We start from the raw sequence: 24515 nt of genomic DNA, 5'->3' as shown, positions 1-24515 counted from the left end.
TTTCATTTTTGGGTGAACTCATCCTTTTCATTTCCAGCTGACCGTTTTCTTCACTAATTCGGGGTGAGGGTTATGGATTGCAAAGCTACCAAGCAATCAGTTTTGTTTTTTTGTTTTTTTTTTAATCAGAGCCAGCATGGTACTTCTTAAACAAATCCTCTCACATCGCCTCTCCCACATCGGGGCTGTAAAAAGGAAGCCCCTCTCCCCTTCCTCTGTTGTGTCTCTGAGCTGGGGGTCACCCAGAGGGGCAGTCAATGTCACTGCCCTTAACCAGTTCAAACAATCATCTAGAAACAGCTGCCCCCCACAGTCCGTCTTCATCTCAGGACACCCCCCCACCCCCCACACACACAAATCATATGGCTGAGGCTCCCCTCTTCCCCCTTGGTACCCCAACCCCCCGAGACAAGCCACCATCCCCCATAAGCCCCATGCATGCATAGTGATAAAAGGCAGGTGTATGATGAGATGGGGGACACCTTGTTTTTTTTTGTGTGTGTGTAGGCAAAGTGCAGGGGATCATGTCGTTAGTACATCACATTGCAAAGTAGAAGCAAGAGGTTGATGATGATGCTGCAATGAATGTGTGTGTGTGTGTGTGTGTGTGTGTGTGTGTGTGTGTGTGTGTGTGTGTTTACTGCTGGCATCTGACACAGTTCTTAATTCACCCCCACCCCTTAAAGCACAACATTAGGCACATTTAACTTGACAATGATTTTGCACTTGCGCAAACTGTGCAACACTGCATTATCAAGTGGCTTGTGGGAAGCAAACTGTGTTGACAACATGGAATCGGTGTTCCTTGTCATGGCAGTTCCAGCGAAACGCACGAGCTAAAATGAAAAAAAAAAACAAAAAACAAAAACCCACAAACAACAACAACAACAACAACAACAACAACAACAAAAACACTGGCTTACACCAGAGAGTGTGCTGCTGGAAGGAAGTGGAGCAACCCGGATTCACACACACAAAAACACGCGCACAAAAGAGAGGAGAGAGATGTCGTCCGAAATAAGAGTCTCGCCTCTCTACTTAGGCTGAGGCACAGAGCGAGCTGGGGTGAAGTCAAAGACAGGGTGAGAGCGCAGACGGAGAGAAACACACACACACACGCACACACACACAGAGCGAGAGAGAGAGCGAGAGAGCGTGTGTGTGTGAAGAAGTGTGTGAGGGACCCGGGGAAAAAAACGTCATCTGCCTGGACTGGAATACCGGACTGCGAGCATACGAGCACCGGCCGGAGGAGGGACAGTGACTCCACTGTGTAGCCGGACAGAGAGTCACTGTGTTCGGACAGGAAACCATTGGTGTTGCCGGTCCGCTCGCAGCAGCAGCAGCAGCAGCAGCAGCAGGGCTGAATGCTGGAGGACAGCAGAAAGTGACACCAGGAGCTGTTAGTGAGTGACTAAGAGGAGGCGCGGGTGGCGGGGGGGGGCGGAACATGGCTTCTTCTCCGGTCACCCCAGCATCGCTGGAAGGAGAGACACCTTCACCCATCGGGAACGAGGAGCCCGCCACAACACGACAGGTACACGCGTCCGTGCCCCGCCTCGCATCGCATGCCCCGCTAACGTTCCACTCACGCGGACGTGTGAGAAAAAAAAAAAAAACAACAACAGCATGCCGAACTTCATTTGAAACCATGTGAGTTTAACACCTTCTCGGGCATCTGCGAAGACTCATACGTGCAAGAGCGCGATTGCGGACTCGGTCTGAGTCAGCAGAAACTACCCTTTAATTCGGCGTGAGTTTGACACATTAATCAGCTGTTATTTATTTGTTCATCTTTTAAATAACACCCTCATTTAAAGTAGTTTTCTCAAGTTACCTCCTCCCTTAAAACTGAGGGTTTTATCGAGCTGTGTGACTCGCTGTAAAAGTTCGGATTGCATCGAAATGAACGCCATTTCGCTCACCGAATTTAAGATAAGACCCGAAGACGTATGTGAGCCTCTACGTCATCTCGATGTCATGCACGTATATTTGCTGATGCCCGAGGAAACGCAAAACGTGCGAGGGATTCTGAATCGAGTCTGGCGTGACGTGCGGTCGCCACTGACACGCACGTTTTTTTTTTTTTCTTTTTATTGCACGTCGCTGATCCTGAAGTGTCGGGGCATGGGGTTGTCTCACAGGGAGACAGTGGGCTTCAGCTGGGAAGGCGTTTCCCAGAATATGACATTCACACGGCCGTAGAAAGATCATGAAGTTGTCCTGACTAATCCTGTTACTGCTGCTCATCCGGAGCCAGTGATGGTGTGTGTACACAGAGATGATTTCTCGCCGAGAGCAGTATTTACAGTGTGCTGCCTTGCTTGGAGTATGCTGAAGTCTAAATGATTCTATTTCCTTTCCATCAGCCTGCCAAACTGCTGGCACGGTGTTCCTGTGAATGAGTCATAACACAGGAGGGCCAACATGTGCTGCTCTCAGATAGTATTAGACAGAGACAGAGAGAGAGAGTTGCTGTCTGTGCAGAGGTGAACCCTGCTCCAAGCTGAGGCGCTCACAACAGGTGTATGGCGGTATCAGTGTCACCAGTCTGGCGGCTCTGATGTTCTAATGCGTGCGCAAGACCGGAGTGACGGGAATGCAAAGTGAAGGCCAGATGTAAAAGCTTGCACCGCTTATTCCACCGAATTAGCCGGTTCAACCTGATAAAAATCGCCTATTCGCCCCATTCCCACAGGCAAAGCAGCCAATCTGTGATTTTTTTTTTAATTTATCTGAAGTGTCAGTTGTAACCCGAAGAGAAAATTCTGCTGTGTCATAGGGTAACTGGACTCTTGGTAGTTAGAACTGAAGAGGTCTCTTGGATGAGAGGTGAAATGTCCTCAGGAGGAGGAGTTTGTGTGCAAGAAGTGTTCCCAACCGAAGGATTCGAAGGGGAAGCTTGGATTTGTCTGCTGGAGTCAACGCGGAGTGTTTTATTGTGAAAATTAACTGGATGTTACGCGTGATGTTTCGGCGCGTGACTCTATTGCTACTGCTCTGTGCTGAATTCGACTGAATTGATGTGCCTTGCTTCAGCATCCGGCAGAATTAAAAAGCCCCGCGTATCTGCTGCGTCAGGGTCCGGACTGCTGGGGCTGCAGCGGAGTAGCCTTGCAACGCAGCGGAGCCACTGGAAGCACACATGTAGACTAGGGTGAAACCTAGAACACGAATTTTGTGGAACGCAGGGGTTAGAATTACCATGACCTGGATGACTGAGAGCCCTAATCAACAACAGAAGAACATCAATAGAGAGAGCCCACAAGAAGTGGAGCCAACCAAGCCAATTTTCAAAGTGGCAGATTGTGTAACTACATCGTCACGTGATGCACTGGGGCCCAAAAAGTATTCCAATGTTCGCTTAGGCACCATAAACTAACATTGTGAAAGACGGGGCTGTAAAAGGGTGGATAAATGCCACAGCCCCCCGTGAAATGACTCGTTTCGGACGTTGAGCTTTTCTGGCTTCAAAACACAACTGAGCGGCTTTCATAAGAAATGAACGGGGCTCTGTCTCCAACACTGTGTCCAGTAATAAAACGTCCTTGAGTCGACCGCATCTGAGCTTCCTTCCACATAACGCGTCATCACTTCGTGCGGGGGAATTTCGCGCGTTCACCCGGGTCTTATGTTCAGATCAAAGCCGAGTCCAGGTGATAAAAACCCGGGTCTACCGCAGAATCAGCTGACCTGGATGTTAATGCAGACTTGCCCCATTCCCACCGCACTCAAAGGAACGATCGAAAAGCAGTGGGTTTAAGTGGGATTTTTGACCAGTGGAAAAGGGATATGAGACTGCGTGATCTCAAACCTCGGTAAGGGTGCATCGGAAGGTCTGTGAGGAATGAAGTGTGATGAAGTGTGGTGACACGACTCTGCACACAACATGTGGATGTGTAGAGTATCTGCCCTTTTATGCGTGAAATATGTCAATGTACATTATAATAAAGTACTGTCTGTGTTTGGGAAACATAGAATTATGGCTTGACGACTTTTGTGCCTTGTTTAAAGGAGCCTGTTATCTGTTCTGGCATGAAATATGAGGCCTATAATCCCATACTCATTGTAGTGACCTCACCACAAGGTCACTACTACCCACACTATGAACCAATGCACTTACGAGAATTTGGTCGCAATTTTTCAGATTTACTATATCGATGTCGAGGTATTTGGTCAAAAATGTTGTGAGATTTATTTTTGTCCGCTGTTTTAACCCTTAACCCCGACCCTAGAAAATTAGCTTGTAGCTTAACCCTTTAAGCCCGAAGCCAGTTTTCCAAGGTTAGGGTGATTCACGAAGTTTGATGTTTAGTTGTTTATTTGAGTAGTGTTTGGGCTGTGTTTGGATCATACACATTTACATATTGTAGCCCAGCTTCTGCTGTTTAATTTGATGTAAAATATGACTATATTCTTTCATAATTAGTGCAATAGTGGCTCTGTGGTTGTTCTGCATGGTTAGGGTTAGGGTTAAAAACCCCAAGGTCCCCTAATTGGGGTTAAAAGGTTAAAAGATTCACATTTATGATGGACTGTAGGGGAGATTTTTTTTATGTCAAGGAAACCATTGCCCTGCCCTACTGATCCACTCAGTTGCAAAACGCAAGTCAAATGAACAGCGTTCATTTATTGATTGGTTAGCGACCAAGCTAGCTCACTTGCTAACCGGTGGCTAACAAGCTTGCATGTTCCAGGTTGCTATCATCTAAGCTGCCGTAGTTTGCCAACCGGTGTATTATTGATCAGGAAACAATGGTGGCGCTTAGCCTTGCTTCCAAGTTTCCCCAGTGGCCACTATGATCTCTGGTTAGGGTTTTCCACAATGATTAAGTCCTTCTAATGCTGAAACCAATATAAGTTTTTTTTCCTTTGCCGTCATGAAGTGATATATAGCTGACGTAGAACCAGAAGTATTTTTCCTCATATTTGTTCATTAGTCATTTATAAGTCTATTAGTGGAAGCTGAGCCTTCATCTGTCATAAACAATCAAATCACATCTCTGCTGAGATCTCGTGTGACAGCAATTCTCCACACTCCACGGCCTGTTATTAACTCCTTCACTACTTGCGTTTAAGTGTGAAACGACTTTGCCTTGATACGATCCTCTCAACACTTTTGCTTGTGAAATGCCAGAACCTGTAACCTGTGTTACAGTTTGACTCGCTGAAACCTTTGGATAGATGGCTTTACAGCGCGTTGCGTCCATCCTTGGCGCTCACCTGCTTGCCTGTGAACAGTCGCTCCACAAGAGAAGGCTGAGAGGCAGGGCTGCCGACTGTCAGACTCTACGGCTGAGACACTCTGTCATGTCGGGCCTGTTGTCTATTAGCCGGTGTTTTCCATTCAGCCACAGTCGCAGTATTTCCTGTAAGCATTCAAAAAGAACCACTAAAGCAGTGTGCATGTTGCAATCTGTCATTTACACACACACATTTTTATTTTACCATGCTAAGGGAGTGGCTACCATACGTTTATGTCATAGGCTATGCATCAAGCTGATATAGGATGTGCAGAAATAGTTGGAAAATCAGCAGTTTTTACGTCACGATTGGTTCATCAGCAAGAAAAGGTAAACATGCGAAAAGCCTTTCAGTCCGTTAATAGAGCTCATGCATAACCGAGACCAGGACCGTGTAGTGCAGGAGCCTCATAATCAAATATTTAAGGTGTGTGACCATGCAGGGCCTGCCGGATGATGTTTTTATTTTTGTATCGCTCAGAGATTTTTGCCACCACAAAAGTTGAGATCCGGTCAAGGAAAAAAGTGCTTTCAGATCACAGTGGTGCCATTGTCACCATTCAGTCTGAACTGTAATCACGTAAAATCCGTAGAGACATAGACTTTAAACCTACACACACACACACATTGTAAACTCAGGAGCCACTGAGGAAGTCTACGATTTCCTCGAGGCGACGCTGCCATGAAGAACAAATGAGCTTCTTCCCTCCGTTTCACCTCAAAAAGCTCTGGCCTAAAACAAAAGTGAGTTCCTGTCGGTAGCCGTCGCAGCCTCCGGGATATTCATCTCCGGGTGTGTGAAAGTACAGTGATTAACATGGCATTGGGAGTGTGAGGCTGTTATGACGGACAGTGCTGTAAGAGGGGGGTGGAGATCAGTTTGCCACCTCGTGTTCTCCTGTAGAGGAGGACATCTGCCACTCGCTTTTTCCTGTCTCAGCCAAGGTCAGCTTGTGAGACAAAATCTGTCTGTTGCAGCGTGACTCTCAGGGAGAGAGAGAGACGTGGATGTAAACAGAAAGAGATGCAGACGGCTCTGAGGGATCAATGAAAGGATGTTAATGCGGTAGCCCCAGTGAGAGGCGTGGATCGACATTTGCCGGTTCAAATCTCAGAGCAGTCAGATTTACATTTAATTGAGAAAGTGGCAGAAAATTGACCCTGAAATGCAAATTTAAAGGATCATTCTGGTTCATAAGAATCAGGTTTTTTGTTATTGTAGTTTGTGGCTCCTGATTATAACATTGCACTCATCCAAAGTATTTGTTGAGATCTGGAAACACAGGGATCGTGCTACAACCTCATTCGTTCTTGTTCGACCTTGGATGATGTCCTGCAGAGTTTTTCGGGTGCGATAGCTGTTTGTGTTTTTTACGGCAGTAAAGCTTCATTAGCAACATTTTGGGTGAACTTCCCCTAACCAAATGTCCAAATTGTGTGTTGGCTACATTTTCTTTTTTAAATCTAATTTTTAAAGAGCACTTTTAACATTTCTTTGTGGTTTGTGGTGACACTGACAATTCACAGCTGCAAACCGAAGTTGCTAATGTGGCATCTACATGCATATATGTTGATGTTTCCAATTGGGAGCTAGCATGTAAGGCTAACTCATGTGTGCAGCTTGCCGACGTTAGCGCTTTTGCCTGTTAAACTGCTGAAATAGTATGAATGAATGAATGCAAATTTACATTTACGGCATTTAGCAGATGCCTTTGTCCAAAGTGACAGTAATTCATACATACATTCACACACTGATGGCAGTGGCTGCCATGCAAGGTGCCGACCAGCACATCAGAAGCAGTTTGGGGTTCGGTATCTTGCCCAAAGATACTTCGACATGCATACCCGGGGAATCGGAACCAGCGACCTTCCGATAACAAGACACTAATGTGGCATCTACCCATAAGCCACAGTTGCCCCTTTAATTCAAAACTTAATTAGACATGTGAAAACAAAACAAGTAATTCAACGAATAACCATGATAAAATGAAAAGCATGGTACAAATTTTATTCCATTACCAGGTGTTGACACGCCCCAAAAAGTGATTTCATGGCAAGTGATTATTTAAATTGAAATGATAAGACAGTCTGTTGTTACTGTGGCAACCAGAAATTAATGCTCGCTGGAGCGGAGATCTGAAACAAGTTGGACGAGTGAAGTAGTAGCAGAATTAGGGCGCTTTGGTTTTGGAGGTCATGGTGGTTGTGTGACGCGTCACCCGAAGTGACGTCACTGAGATCTCGCTCTGCTACAGTGCGCTTTGTCTCCATTCGAACAAAGAATGAAGTGATGAAAAAAGAAGAGCAATTTATCTCAAAACTATGCAGCAAATGCAAAAAAAAAAAACAAAGCAAAAAATAAAATAGAACACAACTCATGCCTGTGCATGCCTCATATGTATCTGAAGCAGTATGACACGAACCGAGGCTGGGTCGAGATTGTCGGGCTCTGGAGCAGCAGCAGGGTCACAGTCGTGTCGAAGTGCTCGACGGTACTTAGTTTCCTCCTCTGCAGTCACAACGCCCAGCGTCTGCCCTGAGTCTCTGCCTTCACCTTGCAGGACATGACTAAGCATTTTCCCCAGCGGAACAGATGCTCCAGAATGAGGGGCAGTAACACTGGCTGTTGGCCACACACACACAGCCCGTAGAAACACGAACATTCAGAAAACATGCAAGAAATATTCTTTAAAGGTTTCTATGCTTTGATTTTATCCATCATGTCACTGCCAGAATAACCTTGATGAATACTGTAAACAGCTGAGAGCATACAGATTCTTCACAACCTCTCTTACACCAGCGATATTAAGGACACAATTCCCATGAACCCCTTGGTTGCATATCTGAAGCAAGACACATTAGCCATTATGTAATCAGATCACAAAGAATATTGTTATATAGACAAGGATACTTGATTACATTTTTGTCTGTTGACTGTTTTTTTTTTTTTTTTTTGCAGTAATTTATTCAGTCATCAATGCTAAGGCTAATGTGTCAGATCTGTAGGATAAAGGGGTTTTATGATATTATACAGCCTTAAGAAATGTGCCTTTTTTTCCTCCATGCTTTACATATTATTATTCATCGTATTTGGGTAACTAAATGTGCTTCCCATTTGACTGATTATTACACTTATTGATTTTTTTTTTTAAAGGAACATAGTTATGTCATTGGAGTTAAATTAGAAAAGCTAATTGAGCCCAAACCCTCGGCTGAGTCAGCCAAGAGTTTATAGGCTATAAAAAAGAACATGATAAGGATATATTTAGCTGTGGTGTTAAATGATGAGATCTAAACCATGTTGCATCCAGATTGGTAAGTTAAGGTAAGTTTTTAAACTACTGAGTGCGTGACGGCTGACTAATTATCTGTCTCGCCCACAAACTGACCTCTTAGTAAATGTAATGTTTGATAGAAATCCAGCGGAAATACATAACCAGTCAAACAAAAAAAGACAAAAGAGCTCAAGGCGCACAGAATCAGGCTACCAGGCACAGACAACAATTAGTAGATTCAAAGTTTCAGCCTGTGGGAGGAGACATTCAAGTGTTGCATCATCTGTGATTCAGTCCATTTACAGGCAGCCTGTCCAAATTCACCACTTGTCCGAGGCGCAAGCATCCAACTTGATTCTTTTATATATGTAACCCACTTTAAGATTAGTCTAGGATAACAAAATATGATATAGTACACATAAAACAGTCTTCTGTCAAGCAACAGACCTATGATTCCAGCTGTGATCAACATCTGTACTGTCAATAAAAATGAAAGAATTGGGCCTTTTGATGATGATTCATCATTAACATCTTTTTTTTTATTTATTTATTTTATTTTTTTACAACATCCACCTATGAACATCCAGACCCCGTTATTCAGCCAGTCCAGCATGGCGGGGTTGGCGGATTATTGGCGGTCTGGCAGGTGTCATACCGCACAGATGTGCGGCTCATCTGGCAGTAGACGGATTTACCGAGATTCAGTTTGCTGTGTCATGCAGCTGTCTGGTAAATGTCCGCGCTCACAGATTGGACTCAGTCGCCTCTAATTTATCTCATTATCACAGCTGAAATGATAGTTGAGATCCTCCTCGCCTCCTTCTGTAAGTCCTTTCATTAGCTGACGTTATGTCATCAGCTGACGACAAGCCGACCATGAGCTGCGACGGAGGCCTGAGGCCAGTTGAAGCATCAGACAGACAAATGCCGCCTCATTCTTTTATTCGCTTTCAGCCGCCTCACATTCTTCTCTTCAACGTGGAGAGGAGATCAGGCAGTCACGCGTAACACTGCTGCGTTTTTATCTGCAGCGTCACCGACGAGGAGTCTCAAGACATAATCAGCACTTCTATTGTAGGATTCGGTGGAGCTCGGAGCCACGGCTGGAGGAAACACAGATCACGTGATTTCTGACAACAGTTCAGCGACTGAGCTATTTTTGCCTCATTAGTGGCAGGGCTGAAGGATGCAAAGGTTGATTAGTCCGTCTGTCCATCCAACGCTTTGGCCCAGAGCAAGACAACATACAGCTACTCCACCGATTGTGAAATTGAAATTTGGTTTAGATGTGCGTGGTCGCCAGAGGATAAATCATACCAGCCTTTTGTCATCGTTTGCTTGATGACAGGGGTCGATTGCCAGGATATGGCCAATTTTGGTAACATTAGGAAAGATAAGCGCTGTTAATTTTTCTGTTAAAGGCAGTCTGAACGGCAAGTTTGAACTGTCAACACTTACTGACAGGTGCTGGGAATTAAATCACACCTGAGCTGACTGTTCGAACCAGTTCGAGTCACGTTAGCCATTATTAGCCATCATGAGCAATACTAGCCGATAACCTATCCCGCTTTCTTTTGCAAGCACAAACAACGAAGCAACGTGTCCGACAGAAGTGCTGAAAAACGCGATGAATGTAATAATTCCGCTGCCTCCACAGTGGTGTGTGCAGAGCCGCCATCTTGGATTTTGAGTAACATTTAAAAAAAAAAAATTTGTTCCCTAATCACCTGCATTTAAAAACTAAAGCTGTTATCTAATCTGGATACTATTTGATTGTTTTTGCTGCTTCTTGAATCTTCCATCTTTACTCAATAGAGTTCTTTTTTGTCCTACCAAGGTCTGCCATGCCGTTTGGGCTGAATTGCGATTTGAAACAACGCCATTACCAAAGTGCCTGTGAGTGATTTCGCTGTTGATTTTATTATCACTTTGTTTAACTTGATTGCAGAATGTTCATTCATTAAGTCTCAGCCTTTGTGATAATAGTGTGTTTTAATACTTGCTGGTGGCAATTCATCTCACATCTTTAAGTTTTTGTCGTTTTATCCAGATATAGATTGGTTCGTATTTTGATGGTATATATGGCCATATTTTAAAGATGTAATCAACTGGTAGTAGTAAGTAGTGTTTGGGGACTACAGAGGACCTCTTTAGACAGACGGTACACAGTGAGTGTGTCAAAAAAAGTGGCAATATTATCCAGTAGATCTAAACTGGCCTTGAACTCACTCTGTCCGCCCACCCCCCCAGTGCGCTAGATTATAATCCATCCTCGTTTACAACAGGGATCCAGAGTGATAAGCCTCCGTGCATTCCGTAATTCCAGCGGTGGTGAATTTTGAGGCTGCGGCTGAGAATGTGGATCAATCCTTTCCCTTTGAGGCTCATTCGCTTCCTCCTGCGCTCCCTCGCACACACACACACACACACACACACACACACACACACACGCGCGCTCGGTGACTCACTCTCTGATCTGAATCTGAAGGCGCTCACAGCATATTTGCGCTGGTGTGGGCTCATAGAGACTATTTAGGCAGCCCTCCAAGGCACTAGGCTGTGGGCATGTGTTACATTGGTGGCATGCCTTCCCTGGGCGTCCTGGGGTGGTACGTAAAGCCAGTGTGTGTGTTCGTGTGTGTGTTGTTTGCAATGAGGACAAGCAGGACATTCGAAGTGCAGGGCTGTACACCTCACTGATGGAATCAAGTGCGACCTGGAGGCACTTCTTGTGTGTGTGTGTGTGTGTGTTAGCAGTCTGAATAGCAGTCTGTGTCCAGGGGCGGTCAGCAGCCTCCAGAGGACAAAGCCAGCACTTGTGTAAGTCACAGAAATAGGCGTATTTTTGGGAGCTGTTGATTTCCCTAAAAAAAACACAATCGGCTATTATCAGACGGATCCTTTGCTTCGTTGACTTCTTTCAGGGCCTTTTTTGTGTCTCTGGTCTGCGTCTGTAGGCCACAAGTGTCCTGACAAGTTGCCTGGTTCGGGTTCAGCACACAAACATATTAAATTGGAGTCAGGGTTTGGGTTATGCACTGTTTGAGGGTGAAAATCTGTCACCCAGAGATTTGGCAGCTCTGAATACGCAGGCCTGGACTCTCACGGGATCTCTCAATTCTCGCCCGAGGTTAGGTGTGGGAAAACGCTGTTGGTTAAAATACTTACTTCTTCAACTTAAGCTATGTGCATATCTATGTTAAGTATGTCACTTACATAACTTCGCACTCTTGGACGACTCATCGGAACTCATCGCGCTAGTAATGCAAAAAAACACTGCGAGCTCTGTGCACAGCGTCGATAACGTGACTCTTTTTTTGCCAGAAAATGGCGTTCTAGGCGGTTAGAATCCGGATCGTTCGACAGCTTTTTCCTGTTTAAGCTCACCCTGAATCAAATCGAATCGAATCGGACTTCGCAGGGGGGTTCTTGTCTCCAATCTCAAAGGCACGGCTGTGGCGAGGAGAGCGTCTGGCCTGGCGACCTCAGAATTGCGCCTCGGCTTTTTGCATTGTATTCGCGCCGCTTGTCCCGAAGAAAAGGCCACTTAAACTAACCCTTTAAGCCGCCGTGTATAATAAATGATTTTTCTGCATGTTCTGCAGTGTTCAGAGGGGAGCAGTGAGCTCTTGGGTCTTCTAAAGCGTAACCCCTGTTGGTCTTACATGAGATGGAAGCTTAATGTGACTGTGTAATCCTCTTGGGTTTTTCATTTGCCTTCAGGATTTCTCTTATTTTTTTTATCTCAGATATCATGCTTGCACATTATAGTTGCAGCCTCAGATGAGTGCTCTCACTGATAACAGTGAATGAACTCTTTTTATTTAACAGCACATTTAAGAAACAGGAAGTTTTTGAAACACCAGTTCACTCTAGATTCACGTTTTTTTTTTTTGTTTTTTTTTTCTGTCTAAGAATGGAATTAGGTCTTGAGATGCATGAGCGACTCATCCAGCATAGCGCAGCGTGCCCTCCCTCTCCCGGTAAACAGGTCTATTTAAAAGCGGTATCTAAATTTAGGCTGTTTTATCATCTGACCTACGGCGATCTGAGAGGTCGGGGGAAACGGCCGTCCATCTCTGCTTCCTTTATCGGACACGTGAGCTCAGGAAACGGCAGATGCGCCCAACATGTGCGGCAGCAGCTATATTTGAACGCACGTCGAGCTTTTGCAGCAAGCAGCGGAGCCAGAGTTTGGAGTTTGCGTCGCTGCTGATGTTGCGTGTTGTTCTTTGAGTTCTCAGTGCAAATGAGAGGCTGGACTGTTGATGGTATCCTCAGAGATGCTCTAAAGCTGTTTGTGTAAGAAGTAAAGTTACTGTCCGTCTGAACGTATTGTCTGAGCTTCTGGATACCTGCAGTAACGGACGCTCCTGGCTGAGGGAGTATTCTCTGTGACCGTCCCTTTTCAGGCCCTCTCGGAGGAGTTTGTCTGCTCACACACACACACACACACACACACACACACACACACACACACACACATGCACGCAGCATTCCTACCCGCTGTCCTCCTGTCATTGGTCCCTGTCCCATCCATCACGTCTGCTCCCTCCCCTTCCCACTCCGTGCTGTCAGTAAGGAGGCGATTGACGCTCAGCAGACCTTGAGGTGAAGGTTGTGACGGCCCCCGGCAGTCAGTGGGCTTTAACCCCCATCACTGCAGGAGGACACTGCGTGGCAGCCAGCACACAGTCGGATCGATTGCACTGATGAGGGGCCTGTCTGCAGGATGCTGACACACAGGTTTCTTCTCTCTGGTGTTATCAACTGGTTAACACTCGTCTTCATCACACACACACACACACACACACAGGCTGCTTGCGTTTGACGCCAGCCAGTAGACAGAGTGTGTGATGAGTTGTGGAAAATTTAGAGGAGAGTAGAGGATTTCATGCTTTGCTCCTAAGTTATTGTTTCACTTTCAGAAGGTATCTGAGGAATGCGAATGTCATCACTCAACAGCTGAATATAGTAAATCACTATGAAGATGTAACGGACTGCGTGAAAATTATTTGGGGTGCTCAGAAAAGAGGGATTGTATCGTTACATCTCCCTGCAGAAGAAAAGGCTTTTTAATTTTTCTTTCCTCGGATTAAGATTTTGTTCCAATGTCCATTTTGAGATTTTTTTGAAAGAGCTCCTAGTTCATACATTAACTGTGCACGTGACTATGAGAGAACCAGGTCTGTCTCTGTTTTAGAGCCAGGTTTTTCCCGTCGCAGTCAACCTGCAGCTCATAAGACCTCACAGTGGTCAACATATTGGTTTTGAGAAACACAAAATACGTCTCTGGAGGAGAGAGAGTCGTTGCAGATCGAGACCTTCTGGAGGAATGAACACACTGGGTCACATCAGACTCTGCTCTGGTACGGAGCTGTTTGCCAACGTTTGTTTTCTAATGTTGACTGTTGACTGGAGCTGGAAGGGGAATTGTACTTTTACTTCATGAACATAATGTTACAGAGAGGAGAGGGGAGAAAGAAGACAGAGAGCCGGAGTCACTGCTGAGTGCTGAGTTCAGTCAGAGGCTGACCTGGACTCAAACACACCGACACACACCCTTATATATATATATTTTCAACTATTCAACTTCCTTCCTCACTATCCAACTCTTCTGCATGTTATACCGACTGAATGAAACACTGTTACTTTAAGTAATGTTGTGGTTTTCTCTGGTTTGCATTGTTGTATGTCAAGCCTTTTGGACATCAGGTTGTTTTTCAGTTTTAGAATCGACGTTCCCGATTCGCTTCTGGATCTGACATCATTTACAGGAAAGCGCTCGTGTGGTACATTTGCAACAGTTTTTTGGGACAATGTGATATAATGCATTTTTCAGCGATGTCCGCTATATGTATAAGTTACGACACATCTCACCCCAGAGAGAGTGGGTGTGCCTGGGTGAGGCTGTGGCTGAGCCCCCCCGAGGTGAACCTGACCCGGACCGTTCATTTAATCCACTTTTATTCTTTCGTTACCCTGCATGACATGTTACATGCCAAACTGCTCTTACAAATCTTGGTTAGAGTGTGTAGTATAGTGTAGTACACACAACAAAGCAAAACGGAAAGGGTGGGGGACTCACGCTATCGCAGCTTCTTAAAAATAAAAAATGGCTCAGGCTTGGCACTCCCCCCCAGCGTGGCTGTGTGCTCTAATCCCATGATGGAATATTCTGAGCTGAAATTAGATTAGCATTTTAGCGGCGCTAAGCCAGGCTGGGTTTTTTTCGCTCAAGGCTTAGGTTGGGTGCCGCTGCTCTGCCAGATGTATGGTATAGTTTCTGATGCAGACGACTCACACTCAGTCACTAATAGAGGACAAACGCTTAACAAGACGGATCAGATAGTCTTTTGGGAAATGGTTTCAGGCCGTTGCTGGCTGTTTTCTCCATTCTTGGCTTTTAATGCCTCCACCCTAGTGTGCAGCGTAACAATCTGTTACATCATTTGGCACGTCAGCCCGCGGGAGTGGTGCGACTGTGTGCTTTCATACCAATCTTTGGATGTCATGTCCATAGTGGCCGTAACGTTAGCTGTTGTTTTTTTGTTTGTTTTTTTCCTTCTTGTTGTATTGGTTTGATCACATCTCATGTGTGCTTTTTTTGTTTGAGGAGCCTCCGTGCGGGCCTGCAAGTAATTATTATTTTCATCATCGATTCTCCCACCAATTAAATGAATTGTTTAGTCTATAAAATGTCTAAAGAAGTAACATGAAAACAGGTCTTCAAATTGCTTCTTTTGCCCAACCCAAAGTCTCTTCATTTACTGTCATAGCTGACAAAGATTGTCACATTTAAGAAGCTGGAACCAGACAATGGTTGATGTTCTTCATGGAAAAATGACTAAAAACTAAGATTATCCAAGTAGTTATCAACCATTCTCTCTTGATCGACTGATGGTTGTTTTGTACTAAGCTATTCAGACTATTAACACATAAGGCTGGGTATAAAACCTCAACATATTTTACTTGTATTTACATTTGTACAAGTGTTCGTTCAGTCAGATTTCTCCGATTTCAGCTTCTCAAACGTGAATATTTTCTTATGTCTTTCCTCCCCTATGACAGTAAAAGTGAATAGCTTTTAGCTGTGGGAAAAAAAGACATATTAGGACGTTGTCTCTGGCTTTATGAAACAACACAAACCCAGACACCCCAAGCACGAGCCGCATGTTTTTTTTTTACAGAACCAGGCAGGAAGTCATCCTTGGAAACAGTTTGGAAACGGACAGGCACCATCAGAAAGATACTCGGCAGGTTATCACTATCACTATCGGTCTATCACTGTCTGTCATGGGCACAAGTGATCAGATCAATTAACAGTATTATATTGTCATAGGGCCCTACCACCAATGGAACAGTTGGTAATCAAACTCTTACTGAGGTCAGTCAAAAATGGAGCGAAATCGTCTTTTCCATGGAGAAAATCCCACAGTGTTGTTCTTCGCTCTCCTCAGTTCTGTCAGAACTGATGCTAAAGCAGCCGCGCTAACCTCTGGAGGAGCCGGTTGCTGGTCCTCGCATCTAAACCTCGCCTGTAGCTGCCAGTAGTCCCTCACAGGATGGCTGATCGGTTCAAACCCCTGTGGTTTGGACACGGGCATAGCCTGAAGCCTGGAGAGATGGATTTTTGAGACCATGACTCACAAGGTGACACAAGTGTCAAACAGACAACAATTGTGGTTCACTTCACCGATTACTGCCGTACGTTGCTGACTGACACGGGATCTGAAACCCTGGATGTCCACAGGTCATGTCAGTCCTAATCGAGGAGTGCCGTGTTGCTCCGCGCTGACATGCTGACAGAGTGCTGACTTTACTCAGCCTTTACATAAGGACACGTGTTTTGCTTTCAACCCGTCCTGACCTGACGTATCATTAGTTCAATAACATGTTCGCTGTCCAATCGTCTCTTTGTACAAACCCCCCTCCTTCACGGACTAGCGTGCAGATCTGAAGCCGTCGGTGTCTCTGCAGGCCTTGTTGTGTGCATGCGCGTCGTGTGTGTCGACACTCTTCGCTGCGCGTTAAATCAGCTCAGGCGTCCACATACTTGCGCAGCCCTGGCTCTCGTCTGCGGCTGTGTAGTTGCAGCTGTCGTGTCAATACGGTCAAACTGATGTAATGGTCTGGATGCCTCGCTAAAAGATAATTACCCCCCGATACACTTTACAACAATTCGCTGTGTGTGTGGGTGTGTGTGTGTGTGTGTGTGTGTGGGAGAGGTTTCCAATTTATTTTATCCCTGTTACAAAAAAATCTGTTTAGCCTGGTAAAAGTGAGTCTGTGATTTGTTGTGTTAAAGTCTTGTCATGTATGGATTCACACGGGAGTCAAAATTGCATAAATACACACAAATGTGTGTTTACATAGGATTCTTTTCAATTCAGTTTGGGGAATCTCGGGGCTGTGGGGGAGGATTAACGGCTGGATTGAACTTTTTGGTCGACCTGGTCCTTTAAGAAGGTATTTGGAGCTGCTTTAAACAGCATGGGCTATGTGCTGACATCCACCCCGGAAATCTGTCCAGCGAGGCGACTCGTCCTCCCCATCCACCATTATACCTTCACATCGCCTCTGATTCCTCATTTCATTTTGACACAGCCGGACCTCCACATTTTGGCAGCAGTAAAAGTGGAGGTGTGCTGACTGCCTGACGTTTCTTTAGCAGGGGGGGGCTCTAATCCAATCATCTCTCCTCACCTAGCACAGATTGCATGTGTGTGCTTCTCATGACCATGTGTACATGGATCTTTTGGTTTGAGTCCTGAGTCTGGAGCCCTGCCCGGAGAGACAGATTGTTGGGTGAAACAGTCTCTCTCTCTCTCTCTCTTTCTCTCTCGGCTTTCGCCGTCCCTCTCGGGATTTTCGGGGGTTTTCATATTAAGGTGGAGACACTTTTGTCTTCATTTGTTTGACACGACAAACAAATAGACTGATCACGAAAAATCAGCCTTTACCGTATCGGGTTCTCATTTCTCAGAAAGTCGGAAATTAGAAGCACATGCCATTTTTTTTTTTTTTTTTTCTAGCTCTCATTCTCTCATGCCTGACATTTCTTTGGTCTTACTCTGTGTTGCCATTCTCAGTCAGGCGGTTTGAAGGGAAAGAGGCTCAGTATGCTGAGAGAAAAAAAAAAAAAAAAAAATCCTTTACTGTTTTTGATGGGCTGCCTCTCAGCTGGGACAGGGCTCCAGTCTCAGAGAGCGAGATGAGAGGAAAGGTGGAGTAGGTGACTGTCAGCAATACGACTCATTTGATAGCTTCTTTTGTTCAATTAAAAAAGACTTCGGATGGAAAAAATGAATGTATTTTTGCCCAAATAATATATCTGGAAAGTGTGTTGGTGTCAGTATTCAACCTCGATTATTCGTTCTTTTACTTGGACCATTCATTTTTTCAAACAAGCCCCAGTTTAACATCCTATCATGTCTTGATATAGACAATTTGCAAAAATGAAATTAAACAGAGCAAAATCCAGAAGAAGGATCTAAGTCCAGGCCCTAGAAATAATAATGAAAAAAAAAAACACATACAGTTTATTTTTGCCATAATAATGATAATTAATTGTGGTAGTTGGCAGAGGAATTAAGTGTTAATTTGATCATTAAAAAATCCTCAAACTTAACGACTAATCAGTTTCCCTTCAAAGATCATTCTGGTCACATGACTTGACGAAATTGGAAAAGACTTAAAGCTCAACTTGTGACAAATGTACTCAATGTAAGTCGCTTTGGACAAAAACATCGGCAAAATGCCCTGAATGTAAATGTAAATGTAAATGTACCTTTCTCCTGTTTGTTCATAAAGACAAGCACGCATTTACAAATTTCACAAAGTAACACGGACACGTCTTGGCGTCAGTTAGCAGCTCCCTGGTCAAACTTGTGCGTCTAATCACGTTTTTGTGTTGTGTTCTACTTCCTATTCGATCGCGAAGCCTCTAAAATTCCCCTTGTATTCTGTCTGAACACCCAGTTAGACTTGTGGTGCCGCCCTTTGCTGCTTTGAATCAAAAACACATGTTGGACATTAACTTTAATTCACCTCATGATTTCTGCACAATGAGCATTAAAACCTCACAGAGGACTTGTGTCCTGTAGCTGCTCCCACAAATAAAAGCCTAATAAATGTTGAGGTTCGCTGAGGTATCGAAGTAGAGGGAGATGTGATTCTCCCTCGGGGAATTGCCCTGCATTAGCCTGTTGTAATAACACCTTATACCTTCATCCTTTAGCGCTTGAATGAATACAGCTGCAGTGATCCCGAAGCATCTAAAGCAGTGGAGCTTCTGTCTGCCAGGAATGTGTCTCTGCTCTGGCCTGACAGCGCCGGAAGCTGCCTTTCACAAACAGCAGCAAAGGAGGTTTAGGAAACTGGATGTGGACCCAGACTGGATTCCTCCTGTTAGATTTATTAATTTTACATGCAGTGGCGAAGATCTTGGATGGGTTGGGGAAAAAAAAAAAAATAAAAAAAAAAAAACAGATCTAAACATTCGAAAAATGTGTGTTGATGTCACGGGCGTGCGCCTGGGTTCATAATCCTGGATGTCAGTGAGCCAATACGCCGATGGGTTTTTAATGACTGACGTATATTTGCCAGCAGTTGTGTCAGAGCTGATCTCAGTAGAGCAGCACTGAAACTGTGCCGAGGTGTGTGTGTGTGCGATAGTCGGTGTAAGTTACAGTTCTGAAGGGGGCTAATGCTGATACATGAATAAAATTCATCAATGACGATGTATACGCTCTACGCTGTAATCTGAAATCTGTTGCACTCAAATTATTTGAGCAGTATGAATATATGCGTCATATATTCTTAAATATATGGATGTATTTATATACATTAGACCTAAAACAGTGAAGATTCAGGCTGTGAAAACAAAGTGAGGTGCTGAAAAATGAAAATAAAAACAGTTGGGCTGAGGGGAACTGCGAAAGATGGTGATAATTCTGCCTTAGTGAGCGCCACCTTTCACATTACGCATATTAATTTGACAGACCCATGAGGGATAACCACTGCTTTAGTGATGAACACGTCAAATGAGCTGGATTTATCCTCTATAAAGCCAGGGTGCGATGAGCCAGCATTTTGAGGAACTTTGTGCAGTTCATATGCCATTTAAACACGGCTTTTCCTGTCTGTCAGTTAACACCATCTAATCGGGTATGAGGAGGGCCAGTCTTGTACTTTATATTTATTGATAGGCTGTATTATTTTGAGAAAATTAGATTTTCTCCCAGGTGCCAACCTCTTTATACTGTTTTATATATTGACATAGTTTTATATTATAGCTGTTATCGTCTGCTGCGCACAACATCTTACTGTGTCTGTGCTGGTTTTCACCAAACTTTGCTGTGAAAGAACATAAAGAAAGATGTTGCGTATTCGGCCGATATGTAGGCATGTATCAAACTCTTAACTGGGAATAATTGGACAGTGCATCATAATGTACCAAGTAGTGTAAAATCATTTCAATCCGAAGGGCTGAAACAAGCAAAGTAATGCGTGTCAGTAATGTGTAATTTAAACTTTTTTTTGAGGAACCGCCCCAACACTGTTTATAAGTACATCCACATATGTGACACATAAATACAAACCTACATTTACGTCAAACAAAAGGGTTGATTCAAACACTTAAGTAATTAACTTGATTAATTTTGCAATTTTGGGATGTGCGTCTGACCCACGTTTAAACACGTGCATCAGTGGTTTTACAAATTCATGCCGTCTGGTGCGAGGGGCATGCTCTCCAATCAGAAGCGCCCCTGCTCCTCGTGTACCAATCATGCCCACCAATCAGACGTGGCCCTTTTTTTTTTTTTAGCAGCAAGTTCTCGTCTTTTCATAGAAAAGGAATATAGATCAGTTGTTTCTATTTCAATTTGTTTTGATGGTATTTCAATGCGGTAATGCTCCATCACGTGTTTTAAATCTCGCACATAGTGAACGTCGAACTGAAGCTGGACTTGCAGTCTTGGTCAGAAAAATCGCAACGGATAGGATTCGAAGGATTCGAAGCCAGGATGCAGTGACTCCTCACTGCCGGCGTTTGTTTATGTGAGGGTACATTGATTTGTATTCAGCGCGAGTGGATGTGAGGACCGTGTCTGTGCCCTTGATGTATTTAGACTGCAGGTGTGTTTCGGTGTGTCTGACCTTTGGTGACCTCGGCGAGATGAGGATAAACGGTGTGGCAGCTCTGTTTGGCTGTGATTTCGGATGAGGACACAGAGCTCTGGGCGTCTGATCCACCGCCGTGCCCCAAACTGTGCTGCCGGCTGATAAACAGACACTGCTGTTAATCATCTGCTCTCTGTAAGGGAGAAAATTGGCTTTGCATCCGACAGCGACCTCCAAACATTCAGTCATCTTATGATATATTTCTCGTCCAGCCAAGGCAACAACTGTGACTTAATTGATGTCCTTGAAACGTAATTATTCATCGTTCTTCATAGTTTTGGCCATCGTTCCCATCGAGAAAATCCTCCCTTGGAACATGAACGCTGTTGGCTATGATAACAAAGTCATGATGCTTTACCTGCCCCTCTACATCGGGTACGAGTTAGCAATAATAGCTAACTTATTAACTAGTAACAGATCAGGCAGATCTTGTTCTGACGCTGACGTTTCTCACTCTTTATACTACTGCGGTAGAGGGGCGCTTCAAGGCTGCTCTATTTGAGATGTTGCAAGTGATAACTGGCTGCCAAAACAATAAGCTAAAAGAGGCCAAAACCTGCAGAGCTGATGGAATCTGTCGGCCTGTGACTTTTCCTTGTGTGAATGTCACTAGTGTGCAGCTTTAACAGCAATCGGATTTGAATCACAATTATTAATCTCGATCAAATCTGCCTCAGGTTGCCCCCAAAATCATCCCTGATGTCCGTACGCTGAGAGCTGCTCCGCTCTGGTATTTTCCATGTGGAAGGGGGAGAATGTCCAAGTTTCACTGGGCTGTGAAGCTGGAAATAATGATGGTGGAGTTACTGGTGAAGTGTTGCCACTGTGGTACAGTTTGAAGGAAGTCGTTAAAGTGCCAGAAGCTGGCAGACGGGGCAACGAGTCAAGGAATGTTGAAGGCAGGGGGGAGTTTTACCACTTTTTACCATTGGCTCGTTGAAGACAGACCGGCAGAGGAAAGGTCAGTCGATGGGAAACACTCTCCGCTCCCCAATCATTTTTCCTGAAGACGTGGAGACCTTTCACACACCCGAACCACAGCCATGTATGTGGATGGAGGAGTTGTATGTTAAAAGCATACAATGGACTCCTCCCAGTGTTCCAAATCTTCCAGCAAGAGTCTTGTAAAACAAGAAGCGTCCCATCCTGCCATTGTTGAACTGTAAATGGTACTCAGTGTGACCTGAGTCCGACACCTTACCCTAATCTTACTTGAAACAAGTTAGAACTCCCTGTCCCGGAGCGTAAGACCCAGATTTGGGGCTGTTTTGGTCTTTTCTCCTCATTTTTAAGTACGTCCTGTGTGACTTTAAAGCCTCATTAGAATGACTCAGCTGTTTTTCTCCCCTCCTCTCTTCCCCTCTTCTCCATTATTAAAAAAAAAAAGCTGAGACGAAATCGAAAAATTAATCTCCCAGACATACATCAACAGATTAACTTTAGAAAACATTTCCAAAAGAAAATGAAAAACGAAAAAATGAATCTAAGGAACAGCTATGGCACATTTAATGTGCATAGATTTTGTATTAACAGTGTTGTGAATTCCTTGACAGGGAACAGAACAAGTTGTTCTATCCTTCTTGTGATTATCCAATGTGGGACGGCCCTGTCGCCAGGAAGTAGGACAGGGATATTTAGCTGCACGTCTTTTGGAAGTGTGTGATTGTAGAAGCTTGGCGACATAGTCAGTACACTCGGGCTTAGCTTCAGAGATACTGTAGATGGACTTCATTCAGACTACTTTATCCTCCAAAATGTTGCTACCCTTTATTCATTGTAAATTTGTGGTGTGGCCACCTTAAACTGTAGTTCACTGTTTAAGCAGAAATTAGCTATAAGCTATTAGCTCCATTAGCTGTTTGTTCTTTTTTTTCTCATTAGCTGGAAGCTGTTAGTGCTGTTAGCTTAATTAGCTATATTAGCTGTAAGCTATTAGCTCATTTTAGCTGGTTGCTCCCCAAGCCAAAAACACAGATGGACTCTGCTGCCCAACAGCTAGCGGCTAACTAGCACTCGACTAAAATAATGTGGTGCAAATTCGCTTGAGTTAGAAATATTAAACTCAGGGTGGATTTTGTTTGACGCTGTGTTATGAAAGCCTACCGACGCTGACATCAATGTCCCAACTTTAATGTCGCTGACAGCAATGGAGGAGATGGAGGTGGTGTGGAGGAAAGTTAGCGAGTAAGTTGGACTACCTTGTAAGTAGGGCTGCACAATTATTGGCAAAATAATCTAAATTGCAATATGACTAAATGCAATAAAAATGTGTGCTGTAATGTAGTGCAGCAGAGATGCTCTGGCCTACAAAGCTTGTTCTCCAGGTATAATAAAACGTGTATGTTTGGCAGGGACCAGGAGAAATGCTACATCATCATGGTTTTACTAGTTTTTCAGTGACAATGAAAATTGTGATATAATATGTAATCATCCGTAATAATCATGAATTGTGTCGCAATCGCTTTATCTGTCAAAATAATCGCAGTGTCACTTTTTATCCATACCCTGCAGCCCTACTGGTAAGTCACTGAAATATGTCTCAGCACAGCATAGCCTTGATCAATCCGAAACTCCATTCAGGGAACCTGCATTTTAAAAGTTGTTTGCCTGTCATCTAGCTGACAGACCAGGTGAAGCATGAATTCTGGCTTTTTGCAAAGCGGCATTATGATGTTGTTATTTCAGCGTCCTTTTGATCCATTTGTCGCAGTCAAGACAAAATCACTTTGTTTTGGGACAGATAGCTGCCTGTCAGGCCAGGTGCACTGTCTCAGTGTCATGTCTTTCTTACGCGTGAACAACAAATAGACACTGTGGTCTACGTCACTTCATCTGTTAATGTACAAAGCAGACAGTCCGGCAGCACAGGCGGTGACACACTGGTGCTGGGATGCTGTGAACATGGAGTTAAACACCAGATTAATCTCACATTTCTTCAGAGTCCTTTAATGTAGTCCACTGTCCCCTGTGGCACAAAACTATCCCACGCTTATGCTTGCCATTTAGAATAGATATTTGAGCTAACTAGCCTGCTAACCCAGAAAAAATAGTTAATTCCACAGATGTACAGTTGGTGTTACTTAATCTTGTGACAGGCCCTTAGACATTACACAGCAGTCCTCGAAGGTTATTACTGTATACTTGTGATGAGAGTGATGGACACATCATACAATGCTGTTCACTCAGAAGCTCAAATAATTTCCCTTCAAAGCTTCCTCTGTTGTCCTCAGATTCTGCTGCTGTCTCACTTCCTCGCTCCCTGTTAAACTGCCCCAACTGTGCTTAACTACGTCCGGCAGAGGCAAAATGTTTGAATTTGTGACAATGTGGGAAACTGCTGACGAAATATAGGGTATGGGAGGTCACTACTATGCGAGTGTGTCGTTGAAAGTACGACACACGGGAACTAAGGAGGCGTGTGTCTCAATCCAAATGTTGTTACACTATATCCAATGCGCCAGGTACAGTTTATTTCTATTCTTTTTTCCCTGTTGAGCCCTAAATACCAGATTTACTTTATGTTAGCCGGTCGTGTTATGTACTCACAGTAGCTACTCCTTTTCTTTCTTTTTCTCTGATCCACTCCTATCAAAGAAATTGTGCAATTGCTTCCCCACAGCTTTATTTTTAGTCTCGCAATGCTCCCGCCGCTTCTGTGATGACTAAAGGAACGATAATGCTGTCGCCTGTCTACAGTATCTGTGTAGACCCAAACTTCATCGCATCAGACGTGAGCTGACAGAAAGTTTACTATTTCCCCTTCTGCCCCTTCTCTATTGCTGTCTTGTTTGATACCAAGTGACATGAGCAG

General features: G+C 44.3%; 1 protein-coding gene across 1 annotated transcript in view; it reads left to right on the top strand.

Moving 5' to 3' along the window:
• The first annotated feature begins 1091 nt into the window (after nt 1-1091).
• The window catches only part of ank2b (ankyrin 2b, neuronal), a 186512-nt gene continuing 163088 nt past the window's right edge, over nt 1092-24515 (top strand). The window contains exon 1 of the mRNA XM_037112339.1: nt 1092-1537. Coding sequence (XP_036968234.1) covers nt 1451-1537 — 87 coding nt within the window. The 5' untranslated portion in view covers nt 1092-1450. The remainder of the gene's footprint in view (nt 1538-24515) is intronic.

This window comes from Acanthopagrus latus, chromosome 10 (genome assembly GCF_904848185.1).
Source record: "Acanthopagrus latus isolate v.2019 chromosome 10, fAcaLat1.1, whole genome shotgun sequence".
NCBI classification, from domain to species: Eukaryota; Metazoa; Chordata; class Actinopteri; order Spariformes; family Sparidae; genus Acanthopagrus; species Acanthopagrus latus.
Note: the sequence above shows the minus strand (reverse complement) of the source record. Positions and strands in the feature narration are given on the sequence as shown.